The sequence below is a fragment of the Myodes glareolus genome, chromosome 4 (assembly GCF_982192425.1).
Source record: "Myodes glareolus chromosome 4, mMyoGla1.1, whole genome shotgun sequence".
Lineage (NCBI taxonomy): Eukaryota > Metazoa > Chordata > Mammalia > Rodentia > Cricetidae > Myodes > Myodes glareolus.
In genome coordinates, this window is record NC_142029.1 from 110,980,258 (window position 1) to 110,993,312 (window position 13,055).

General features: G+C 51.8%; 1 protein-coding gene across 1 annotated transcript; it reads right to left on the reverse strand.

The window, feature by feature from the left end:
* Nucleotides 1-1,282: 1,282 nt before the first annotated feature.
* Gpr83 (G protein-coupled receptor 83) lies at nucleotides 1,283-12,366 on the reverse strand. The gene is made up of 4 exons (XM_048433734.3): nucleotides 11,320-12,366; nucleotides 7,145-7,270; nucleotides 5,266-5,399; nucleotides 1,283-3,855 (listed from the first exon to the last, which is right to left on the reverse strand). The coding sequence occupies exons 1-4, from the start codon at nucleotides 11,701-11,703 to the stop codon at nucleotides 3,231-3,233; spliced, it is 1,269 nt and encodes a 422-aa protein (XP_048289691.3). The 5' UTR covers nucleotides 11,704-12,366; the 3' UTR covers nucleotides 1,283-3,230.
* Between the last annotated feature and the right edge of the window lie 689 nt (nucleotides 12,367-13,055).

A 13,055-nucleotide genomic window follows, 5' to 3' on the forward strand; every position in this document is an offset into this window, starting at 1 on the left:
TTGATGTTGCCGGATGTTTGTCGCAGCCGCTTGAGGAAGGATTTGTTTGGGCTCATGGTTCCAGGATATAGCCCATCATGCGGAGAAGGCAGGGCGGCACATTGTTCCATGGTGGTGAGAGCGGCTTGCTCGTATCTCAGAGGACCAGGACGCAGAGAAGCGAATGCTGGCCCTCCAGTAGCTTCCCCTTTCCTCTCTTCAATCGGTCCACCCGCCCCCTCTCCTCGGCCCACACAATGGATTATGGTGCTCACCTCTGAGTGGGTCTTCCTTCCAGGGTAAATTCTCTCTGGAAGACCCTCATCGATACACCCAGAGACCCGGAATGGTTATTGACCTTGGCAGCTTGCCAGGGTCTTATGGGTACCAGCATCATGGGGATGACTCTTGCCAAGTCTGTGTCCTGGAGGCAGTGGTGCCATGCTGCCTGACCCCCGACCCACTGACCCCTGATCCGTGGAGGCTTTAGGACTCACTCAAGTATTTCCCAAACTATGTAAATCAAGCCCTAGTTTTTAGGGTTGCTAACATATTTCGCCCCCCACCCCAGATAAAACCTTGCCATTAAAACACTGGAGAATATGAGATCAAAATAAAAACACAGGCTTCTTTGCCATACTTTCACAGAACTTGGCCTCCTAGATGGTGATATTTTCAGTTTGGATTGTTGTCTTCAGAAAGATATCTACGTTTGCTGAGCCTCAGTTTCCTTCTCTGAGACACAGAAATACTGATGACCACCCCCATAGAATGCAGGGAGCGTGCGACCATGAGCTGGAAGCCTCTGCCAGCCGCTGCCTGAGGCAGCGTCCACACATCCAAGTTCCTATCTCTTTTGTCTTTGTCTTTTCTCTTCTAGGTCACCAGGGCCCCATCATTGACCTCTGTCTTTAAAACTGACCGTAACCGTCATGAGATGGCCCCAGGGGGTTTCTCTATAGTGGACCCCAGGCCTAGTACAGCATCAGTCACAGGACACCCAGGGGAGGCTGTCTACTGGTGCTGCCTCTGGGAGCAGGCTCTTCTCAGTCACTAGAGACAAATGTTGCTTGGGGTCCAAGCGTACATCACAGATGTGCCACCCCCAAAGAGGGCAGGGCAGCTCCTGCCAAAGAGTCAGAGTCTCTCCACTCTCTCCGCTGTCTCTGCACCCAGGCTTCCTAAGCTAAAGGTCTGAGCTTTGCATTGAGAATCTCTGTACTCTTCATGCAATCCACGCCGATCCCTGTTTTTAAGGTCACCAACTGTGACACGGTCACCCATCCAAGAAACACAGCCGGCACACGGAGGAGAGATTTTACTGAGCCTAGAGAGATTTACAATGAAGCACACTTTACAGCAGACTGGAGAAACTCAGGCTTCACAAAGACAGCGCTCGCGATTACCAGGCACGTTTGCTCAGGAGCACACAGGGACCCAGGACAGGGAGCAGATGGGTGACAACAGGAGACCCAGACCTCAGGGCTGACTCTGTGATGTGGCGCTACCTCTAACAGCCCGCAGGGAGGTGTGACTAAAGATTTTCCCACAGTTCCCGGGGAAGACACACTGTAAGTCCCGGCGGCCTGTCCTCAGGCTGGAACATACCCTGACTCTCCTGACTCTCCACAGCTCACAGTCACTAGCTGACATCACAGGGGTCAGGACAGACACAGAAGCTGTAGCCCCCTAACCCACTTTAAATTTAGAAGTCTCTTGCTGGCCTCTCCAAGTCATTTTTTAAAAAATCTGCTAATACATATAATCTTGGTAATTTTTCTAGCATTCTCATGAATAGACTAGTTTAAGAAACTCCCCTCACTCGCTATAGGGACACAGCTACAACCAAGTTGTGCTTCAGTTAGCAACTGAGACATCTAAATGAGTCTTGGATGAGATGCTCCTCCCTCCGACCTCAGTCCCCGACTCAGCTCCATAAAGGTGGAGCTTTCGCTTGTCTCTGAGACCTCTCTGCGACGAGATGGGAATCTGAACTAAGCACAACAGCCACCAAGCTGCTCTGGGCCTGGGGGGCAGATTCTGTCCCACCCGACACGTCACTCTCTGGGTGACACTGAGCCACTGAGAACACATGCAAGATGATGCGAAAACTGGCTGTCTGGAATGAGATTTCTCTGACAAATGGGCCCTTAAGGAATAGAGCCGCTTTAAGAAGCCCATAGGTTTTTGGAAAATGACACATGAATTTTTCAGGTGCTGTTGACAGGGAATCTTGTTTCAGGAATTGGTGTGAAAAAAATTTCATCTTTCAGACAACAAAGAGAAATGTCCTGTCTAGACGGTTTGGGCAGATGAGGTGTCAAAGCACAATTATTCCAGCTCATTGGAAAGCAAGCTCCCTCATTGCCCGTGAAAACAGAACTCTCTCTCATTTTCGGGGGCTGGGGGAAGGGGTCCTACCTCCCAGCTCCTTGTACTGCTCCTTTTGATGGCTGCTGCCAAGGAGAGGGCCAGGCCCCACCCACCATTGGCTGCAAGATGGAGCCAAACTTTAGCTTGCCCTCCCTTCCCCTCCCCTCTTCAGTTATGCTGAGGGACCCCACTCATCATGGGGGGTTCAGGAGTACTGTGATGTACTTCCATTTCTTGCTAATTATTACAATCTAAATGGACACATGGAGTTCAGAATTTTAGAGCTACAAACATGTACACACACACACAGAGGGCAAAGTTACAAATTCACAGCACATTAATAGGCATTTTTACAAATTGATGGGCTAGCAGGGTGATATTCATTCATTCCTGTACCTTTCTGAACATTTTTTTCTGAAAATGGTAATGATAAATTATTTCTTTTTATTTTAAGAAGCCAAAATGGGTCCTGTCTGATCACGGCCATTGAAGATGTGTGATTACGCTTGGTCCAGTGACTTCCCGAAAGCTTTTGTGCCGTTCTTCCCGGCTAGTGAAGCTGATTTCTGGGCACATGGATCAGGCCCACCAATAGTTCAGGTCGCCTGTGGGTGTTCAGTAGTGGGGAGGGCAAGGTGGCAGGTGCTGGGCTGCTGGGGGTGGACTGAAGGGGCTTTCAGAGCTCTCTCTCAAAGATCTGGGCACAACACCTATGGCACCTTCTAGGTGGTTTACACATCAGATTGCGGGGGAGTTGGGGGGCGCTGGACAGACTTCTAGGAACCCAAGCATCTCACTGCTTCTGTAGGACTTTCCGACACTGAGTATCGAGTCCATTGTGAGAGGACACAGCCTTTCCCCACCTCGTCCTGCTTCCCTTAACTCATGGCCACAATGGGCTCCACGGAGGACAGATCTGTCTTCCCAGACTGGATCTGGGTAGAGGGCAGGTGGTGATTGGCTAGCAGAGCGCTCCGACCGTGGCTCTTCTCTGTCCACGCCACCCTGAAGGAAGGAACTGGGGAGGGAAGCCTGTCTTCCTGAGGCTTGGGTGGCCTCTGGCACATGCTCAGCAAGGCCTTTAGCTCCACCCTGAAATTCTCATTGAGCCAGCAGTAGATGAAGGGGTTGTAGCAAGTGCTGCTCATGGCAAACCAGTGGAAGGCAAAGTAGAGGGCGTTGTTGGTGTGGATGGCCTTGCTGGAGAGCAGGAGGACGTAGCAGTTGAGGGGGAACCAGCAGAGAGCAAAGAGGACCACCACGAGCACCAGCATCTTCACGGTCGTCTTCTTCTTGCGCCGCAGGGCCAGGTACTGCTCCGTGGTCACGTCGCCAATGGTGTTGCACAGCCACAACTTCTTGGCCACACGGGCATAGGCCACCGAGATGATAAAGAGTGGGAGGAGGTAGAGCAGGATGAAGGTGGCCAGGTCCAGGTACTTCCAGAAGAGGTCAGCCGGCTCTGGGAAGTCCGGCAGGCAGAGGGAGCGCACAATGTCCTCGCTGGACCAGAAGGGAGGGAAAGCATAGGATGGGGACGGGGCAGATGGAGTGGGGAAATCAGTATCTCCACTTCCTCCCTACCCCGGGCTGAGCACATCTGCTACAGATGTTTTGACACTGTGGCCTAATCATCCCGGCCTGCTTCGGTCTCCCAACAAGGTAGGGCCTTTAATAGAGGTAGAAAGACTCCAGACTCCGTGTTTCCTGAACCTAGCATCATGCCTTGCACACAGTGAGCCCCACAGAATGAATGAATGAATCAATGAATCAATGGACACGGAAGGAAGGAAGGAAGGAAGGGCACAGCAGTGTTTCTGCACAGAACGTCAGCTCCTTCTTGAGGAAATCTTAGAGTCCCCTTTGTACTCAGTTCTCATCCCCAAGGGGAACAGAAGGAGGTAGGGAGACTGTGGGAAGCAGGCCTCTAGTGTCTCTGTGACTTCTTAGCTTTTCTCACATGCTAGGAAGAAACTGAAGGAGGGGGGCAGCTGGTTCTCAGGGAACTAGCTGAGCCCAATCAAAGCCCCACCCCACCCCTGTGCTCATGGTCTGCGTCTCTGAACTGCAGGGGTGTGGTGTGGAGGTAGTGAGTTAGGAGTTCAACTCAGGCAGATCTCAAACGCTAGCTCCCTTCCACTGAGTCTGTATGGAGACAGGCTGTAAGGAAGAAGACCATAGTTTTTAAAGAGAATTGGGAAAGAAGGAGTTTCTGGTGAGGACCAAGCGGGATCTTGGCGGAGACACCTGTCTCAGAATCCTGCCTCAGAAGCTGACGCTCGTGCTTGTTTGTTTCTAAGTCCTGCGAGACTTGGAATCTTGCTCATTTAAAACAAGGCAGAGGGAGACCATCTCTGCCTGTGTGAGCCCACGCCTCCTGGTGGCAGAGTGGAGACCATCTCTGCCTGTGTGAGCCCACACCTCCTGGTGGCAGAGTGGAGACCATCTCTGCCTGTGTGAGCCCACACCTCCTGGTGGCAGAGTGGAGACCATCTCTGCCTGTGTGAGCCCACGCCTCCTGGTGGCAGAGTGGAGACCATCTCTGCCTGTGTGAGCCCACGCCTCCTGGTGGCAGAGTGGAGACCATCTCTGCCTGTGTGAGCTCACGCCTCCTGGTGGCAGAAGCTGATAGCAGTTGCCTTGTCCCTGCAAACAGGCTAAAGAGTAAGGCAGAGCTAAAGTTGAAAAAAGCACAGGGCAAACAGAAGAGAGACTGGGCATGAACTGAGAGATGGTAAGAACGATTCAGTGAGGCCGTAGGCAGTGAGGAGGCGTGCCTACAGCTACCAGGAAGAGTCATGTCCAGGGAGCTCTGGCTGACTCCCTGTGACTGTGGTCCAGGGCCATTCTGGAGAAGGTCAGTAGGTTACAACCTCCCCTGAGCCCTAGGCTGCTCCCACTAACACGTCTCACCTGTACTTGAAGGTAAACAGCTTCTGGCAGATGGCATGTGGCAGTGAGAAGAAGGTGGCCATGACCCAGATGACAGCAATATAGATGACACCCTTGGTGATGGAGATCCGAGGCTTCAAGGGGTGCATGATGACCTAACGAACAAGCAAAGGGTGTCTCCACTGAAGTCGGAAGCAGGTAAGAATCTAGGCAGCCCCTGAGCTGCACCAGGCAGCTGAGCATCAAAGGGAGCTCAATCTGACCTCAGTTCGGCTCCAGGAGGTCACGTGACTCCTGGAAGTCCCAGGGCCTCTTGCAAGTGAGGAGAGCAGGGTAGGGGTGAGGGGAGGGTACAAACCTGGCAGAAGGGACCCCAGGCTCAGCCCCACCTCCAGAAGGTCAGTGGTTCCAGACTCTGGATGCTATGGCGGGTTCTGACCATGAGGGGAAATCTCCTGTCACCCACTGCAGAAGTGGATTTGATAGCACCTATTAAAGCCATTACTAAATTCCAACACAGACCGGCTTCCACACATTTAACAAGAAGCCAGTATCACAGGTGTGGGGCAAAATTGCATCTTGGAATTGATATTGTGTGGCAGTCAACCAACTCTTCTAAGAGGCTTAAATAAAGATGGACGTTAACAGTGTTTCCATTTGTGAGACTGGGTCCTGCAGCAGAGGTACCCAGATCTCTGATGAAACTAGTGGGGGTTGACTAGAGGTAGCTGTGTGCAGGATTTTCTCAATTGACTTTGCTGCCTTTCTACTGTGTGAAGACTTGATTCTAACGTGATCGTGGCATTTTGGCAACAGAAATATCTCAAATTTGGACAGTCCATGTCTCACCTGATGTGCAAACCCCTTCAAGAGCATCCTTATCAAGTTGCCATCCAGAGGCACTGAGATGTGGCTGGTGACATGAGGCACTGTGGACCATTTATTCCTCCAAGAAAATCATTCCTCACAGTACATGATGCTTTCAGTGTGGGTCTTTGAAATCATTTTTCCGTTGGCCCTTATGCTTCTCAGATCATCTCAAAGCAAACCGTGATTGTCTCCATCCTAAAGATACTTGCCTCGTGAGTCTGCTTAAATTATCACAGAGCAGGAAAGTCTAGTGGTCAGAGCATAGCTTGGAGCCAGACAGATGTTGATCCTCATTTTAGTCAGGTCATACGATCATAGGAAAGCTATGTATGTGCATTTCTGAACATGTTTCCTGACTTAACATGAAGAAAAAGAAGGAAAAGTAGAAGAAGAGGCAGCAAAAAATAATTTGTGGTTGGGGTCACCACAACAGGAGGAGCTGTATTAAAGGGGCACATTATTAGGAAGGTTGAGAACCACTGAATAATCATCATTATGTGCTCATGAATCACAGAGTTAGCAAGTACCTGGCCCTTCCTAAATGGATGCCCTTTGGTCCTCTTTGAGTGCCTACCACCCGTGGGCATTACCCCACATACTCACTCCTGTGCTACCACATCTTGCTTGCTCCTGCCACCGGGACACCCTGGTTTGTGTTCCTCCTACACAGTCTGGGCCAGAGCCTCCACCTCCCACTTGAAAGCTTTCTCCGACCTGTAGTTCTTGCTTCTTCCTTTCCTTCTGTAATTTTCTGGGTTTGATTTTCTACCACCACCAAAATAATTCATTAAATTTAGAGATGGGAAATGCCAACAGTGAGTCTTCACTTTGACAACAAAGGGGAAATAACCTTTTGCAACCACCAAAGGGTTTAATATCCCTTGTGTCCTTGCCGGAATTGATCAACAAGGAGACAAGTGCACACGCTGACAGCTGGGCTGAATGAGTCACTGTTGTGAGAGCATTCCCTACAGACACCAGGCAGGCATAGACAGAGGGGGAGGATGGTACCAGGAGTGGGTGCCCTCACCTGGTGACGGTCCACAGCAATGGCTGTCAGTGTCAGTGCTGAGACGTGCAGAGAACAGTATTGGGCAAAGCGGCTGACATGGCACATCCCCTTCCCAAACACCCATGTGCTGTTTACAAAGCGAACCTGTGGGTAGAATACAGACATCAGGGGTGGACAGGATGGATACAGACATCGGGGGTGGACAGGTTGGGTAGGATACAGACGTCAGGGGTCAACAGATTGGGTAGGAAACAGACATCAGGGACGAACAGGATGGATCCAGACATCGGGGGTGGACAGGGTGGATGGGATACAGATGTCAAGGTGGACAGGATGGGTAGAATACAGACATCAGGGATGGACAGATTAGATACAGATGTCAGGATGGATAGACCTTGACTGACACCCAGCTCAACCTCAGTGGTCTCTGAAGAGCATCTCTTCAGGAGGCCTCTCAGCTCTCCCAGTCAAGGAATAGTCCAGCTACTGTAGCACACAGCACATGGCTTTCCCCCAACATAACCCATTCTTGATCATTGAGTTCACCAAGCCCCAATCATGGCCCTGGACCATCAGGATCAGAAGAGTTTGGGAAAGGTGTGAGCTCGGGAGGCTAGCCTTTCCACAGCTATTCATTGCTGTGCAGCCTTAGTCGGTAAACTCTGTTAACCTCAGTTTTCCCTTTTGCAAAAAAATGGTTTCAGAACACTTACCTGAAAGGCTTATTGCAAAATCTGTAAAGATGGGAGAAATTGCCCAGCAAATTGTTAGGAGGTGATTATTAGAAATTGGAGGCTGACATTTTGAAGTGTAATAAAATTCTTGACTGAATGGAACCTGGTCTAACAGGGAAACATCTCCAAAAAGTCATAATATAGCATTTTAACTGTGCTTAGAAGGGGTGTGTGTGTGCGCGTGTATGCATGCATGCGTGCATGTGTGTGTAAAGGATCCGACACAGAGTAACAGTGTCAAGCGATCCACCACTGAGCTACACTCAGCCTCATGTGTATGACGATCTCGCAGTTGACCACCTGAGCAGAGACATCTGGAAAAGCGAAGGTTAGGGTGGGGAGAAACAGGACCCTTGGGGGAGACAAGGTCCTCCTTCAGCAGCATGCAAGGCTGTGTGCTCACTCAGGCCTGGAGCAGCCCCTGTGAGGAACGCCTTGTGTCCAGGAGAGATGGAGCATCAGTTCTGACCAAGGCACACCTGATCTGGAAGGGGACTGAATGTAGAGCGTACCCCCTAGAGGGTCAGACACAGCGCAAATGGGTCAGCCGGTGGGAGTGGAGTGGGCAAAGGAAGAGAGACAGGCGTTCTCTCTTGACTTGGATTGACAGAGTTTGTCACTCACTGCCATCACCTTAGTGGACCTGGTAAGGCAGATCCGAGGATGCGCCAGCCTTGACAGATACACAGGTAATGCCTCTAATTGGTATCTGAAGATCATCCTCTCCAGAGGCTTCTTAGCCCTCCCAGCCAAGGAATATTACAGGCACTGTGCTGAAGTATGGGTCACTGAGCTTTCCCCAGCATTGCTGATTCGTTCCCACTCTGGGGTCTCCGAGTCTTCTCTCCTGCACCTGTGAAGCAGGCTCACACTTTCACATATGAAAATCATGTCTGGTAGGAAGCAGGTGTAGAGTGTGTACAACATGCCATACTTAGCCAGCACCTTAGCCTCTGAACTGCCGTTCTGACTACACAGGATGTATTTAAGATGAGCGAGGACTCACATAGGAGGAGCCTAGGACAGCAGCCAACAACTCTGGATCAGGGTCTGTTGGGAAATGAGGAGTGGGGTGTTTGCCTGGCCTGTGTACAGGAAAGTTGGATTGAGTTTGGCTACCTCTCCTCAGGGAGACAGAAGACCCAAGGCTTTGCCCTATGCCCTGGAGGAGCCACTGAGGTTACAAAGCAGCCCATCCTCAGCCCCTCTGCCTCCCACCCACAATCAGCAAGTGAGCAAAGCAAAACTTCTGGTGGGACACCACCCTTCCCACCTCCCGGAAACTCTCTGCTCTTGATCTTGCCCCCATGGATTCAAGTGGAACATGGCTGCTGGCACGTGGTACTCACCCAGACGAAGACAGATGTTTCAGGAGGCCACAGGCCTGACACACTTGGCCCAGCCTCTCTTTCCGGCCCACCCCACCTTCCCTTGCCCACTCTGATGTGTTTTTGGTTCCTACACCTCCACCTTCACCCAGTCACTCGGCGTTCTCGCCACACAAGGTGCGCTTCAGTGGCTCCTCCTCGGGTTTTTCCTGCTCCCTCTGCACTGTGTGTACCGGTCATTCGCTTGCACCCAGGAGACCTGGCTCTTGTACAGCTGCTGAAATGTCACCGCCTTTGCAGAGTCTCCTTTGACCTCTGCTGAATCGGGATGAAGGCCCGCCTCCTCCAGATCCCACTGCATGTCTACATGTCTGTCTTGGGAACTACAAGCAAGTGTTTATTTTTGTCTCCATGATCAGAGAGCCAGTGTTCATGCTGACTGCCGTAAAACAGGGGCTGGGAAGAGGGGCCCAGGAGGAGGGTACTGTCACCAAGCAGTCAAAGGCGATGCCTCCCCCCAGTGAGAAGGCAGAGGGACTTGAAGATCCCAGTTCTCACCACCTGTGTGCCCAGAGCAACACTCTGTAAGTTCTACAGGAGCTTGGACTGGGGAGGTTCCATGGGTCAGGTTCAAAGCCAGGCTGCTCTATTTTGTCTTGTAGGAAGGGCAGAGTCCCTTCCCACAGGAGGTCCCTGGGTCATTCAGCTCTCAGCTGTCACTGCTTCTTTGTCCCTTCATGTCTGTGTATATCTGACCCTGCAGCCCGCCTCTGAACAACAGCCACGAGGCCCTGGAATCTCGCAGCTCCCATCTGAGACCCACCCCAGCTTGCCCTTTCTCTGATAAGAAGGCAAGGGAGGAACCACAGAGAGCCAAGATGCAGTGTTTCTAAGGATCAGCAAGGCACAGCACATTACTGGGACACCTTCACGTCCTTGGTCAGTGCCTAGGGGATCCTGAGTGGCCACTGATCGAGCGATTGGTTAGTATAGGCTGAGGGAAGTTGGTGTCTTGGAGCAGTGGAAGCAGAACATGAGTCAGGAGTCCCCACTCCCACTGGCGACTTAGTGCACACACCAGGGGACGTGAGCGAAAGGACACAGTTCTCCTTGCTCTGCAGGTGGCCGTGGACAAGACCGGGGTTGCTGTGCCTTTGTTTCCTTATATTATGTGAATAGTCCCTCAGAAGGGAGAGTGGGAGAAAGAATGAGAATGTTTTGAAGGTGGAAAATTTGGAAGGACATCACATGGACCAATGGACTTGCAATGATCCATCTTTTTCTGTCTTCATTTGTATGTGAGATAATAGATAGATAGATATTCTGCTTGGTTAATAACTCTAATAACATGTTATTCCATACGTTGAAAGGGATGTAACTCTGCTATAGAAATGAGCTGTCTGTCACTGGGATTGCTCAGCCACACCCTCACTATTTCAAACCGTCCATAAACTCCCTGGTCACTAAGGGACAGAGCAGCACCTCTGCTGAGGAGCAGAGGCTCAGAGAGGGAGCCACTAGCGTACCCTGTGCAAATGTCCCACACCCCAGGCTCCAGGCCACCTCTATGTTATTCCCTCCCAGAACAAGCATCCAACAGGGCTTCCCCGTCAAGCCGCCAAGGGAACAGAGCTGAACCCATCAGCATCCAGATTGACAGCTGCTGCTCCAGACAACCCACCAAGCAGCACTGGGAATGGGTGGGAGGCAGGCTCTTCACAGGCTGACTTGAGGGACAAGAAGTGACCTAATAACCTCTGCTAACATTGCAGGGACCCGATTTATTGTTCGCTCATTTCAAATGCCTGTGATCAGGGAAGTCACACAGTGAATGGGCAATCCTTTAGAGCCAGCTGCGGACACTTGACTCATGAATCAGTGCCTTCAGCTGCAGAAACTCTGACTTGGAAAGGAAGAGGAAAAAGAAAGAAGGGGAGACAGAGGAGGAAGGAATATTGAGGAGTGACAGGAAAGAAAAGACTCTCAAAGATTAGGACATGAAGAGAAAATAAAAGCTGAGGTGGAAGGAGGTGGTGAGGAACTGGAAGAGACAGAGTGACAGGCAGAGAGAGAGGAGAGAGAATAGACCCATGCGTCAGGAAAAGAGAAGCCCGGGAGGGCCTATCCTTACCAAAGTGAATGGCGTGTTGAGCAACGTGATCATGATGTCTGCCACTGCCAGGTTGACGATGAAGAGGCTGGTGGCAGAATGCATGCGCTGGTTCTTGAAGATGACATGACAGACCAGGACATTGCCGAAGAGCGAGAAGACGATGATGAACGAGTAGGCCACGATGAGAAGGGCTTTCACCGTGGGGTTCTGGGACTCGGCCCCATAGCGTCTCCTACCCACGAAGTTCTGCCAGTCGGAGAAAGTGTAGTTGGTCCAGAAGTGCGAAGCATTGGTCCCGGTCAGGGATGCCTCCATGCTCGGATGCTCAGTGACGACCTGCGGCTGCTCGGTGCCTAGCACCGAGGACAGGAGAAAGAGCAGCAGGACAGGAGGGACCATCATGCCCAGCCACCGCGGCTCTGGACGCAAGGGTCGGACTCCCCGCCGGCTCGGTGCGTGAAGGCTGGCCGCGGGGCGCTTAGCACACCGGGCTACAGAGGTGCGCAAGGCAGAAGGAACCAGAGCACGAGGGGAGCGGAGCACAGAAGGAGCCCCGACCTCGGGGTCCCGACTGGAAAGGCCACCGAGATCCGCAAGGAGTCCGGACCGCAGAGGGAACTCCGGAATGCAGAGGACTGTGCTGACTGCCACCCGCCTCTGTCACCCAAGCCCTCGGTGGCGCTCGCCCGTTCTCGCAGCACTTTTATACCTCTGCTCCCGCAGCGGCCAGTGCGCCTCCGCCTATAGGGCTGTGCAGCGTCTCTTCGCTCCAGTGACGCGCTCAGCTCCAGCCGCCTCTCTCCTGGCTTGCGGCACCGCAGTCCCCAGCGCAGCCTGCGCTGGCCCCTCAGCACTGCAGCCCGGACTCGGATCGCCCTCCCTCACGCTCACCAGCTTTCTTTCTGTACAGTAAATCAGAGAACAGGTGGAAGCAGCCTTGGGGACTATTTGGGGTCACACACTGCAAGGCCGGGTTTGTGCAGTCCAAGGATCCACCACGTTGGTTTCCACCTGATCTGTAGCCTTGGCACATTCCCAATACTGAAGTGGTTCCTGATCCAGGTGGATCCTGGGATGCGGCAAATCCTGAAATAGACCTGGAATATTTCTCTGTAGCTAAACCTTAGACTCACTGCGGGCTTAGTCAAGGCCTGTTGGGAATGTGACATGGGTGCTGATGTCTTTAAAGGAAACTTCAAACACTTCTTGTCCACTCCTCTGGAAAACAGTTGCTTAGCTACCATAGAGTTCTGGAAGCTGCCCTCTCTCACCAACCTCCCGCTTCTCTCGTGAGACTTTTTAAATTTGTTAAATTTGTTAATTAGTTAGTTAGCACACAAAGTAGCGGTTCGGTGTGTGGTTTGCATGAGTATACATTGTTATACTTCAGTCCTATTCTTTTCCTGGCTTCTCACCCCTCTTTCCGGTCCCCTTCCTCTGGCAGAATATTTCTTCCCGCTTTCAGGCTATGCGAGCTTTGATTGGCTCTCCATGAGCTACCCAATCTTGATAGACAATCCTCAGCTCCTCATTCTGTCCGTGAACCTCTGGAGATTTTCTAGTGTTGCCTAACTCTGGTGAGCAACCTTCAGGTTGAGACTGGAATACAGATGTCTCCAACACAGGCGCCCTCGGGGGTTTTCACTTGGACCCAAGAAAGCATGCATTTTGTCTCAGGCTCGCCCCACCAAGACTGCAGCCATCTCTCACCGTGGACCTTTTCCAGGGGCAGTGAGGGTTACCCTGTGCACTCA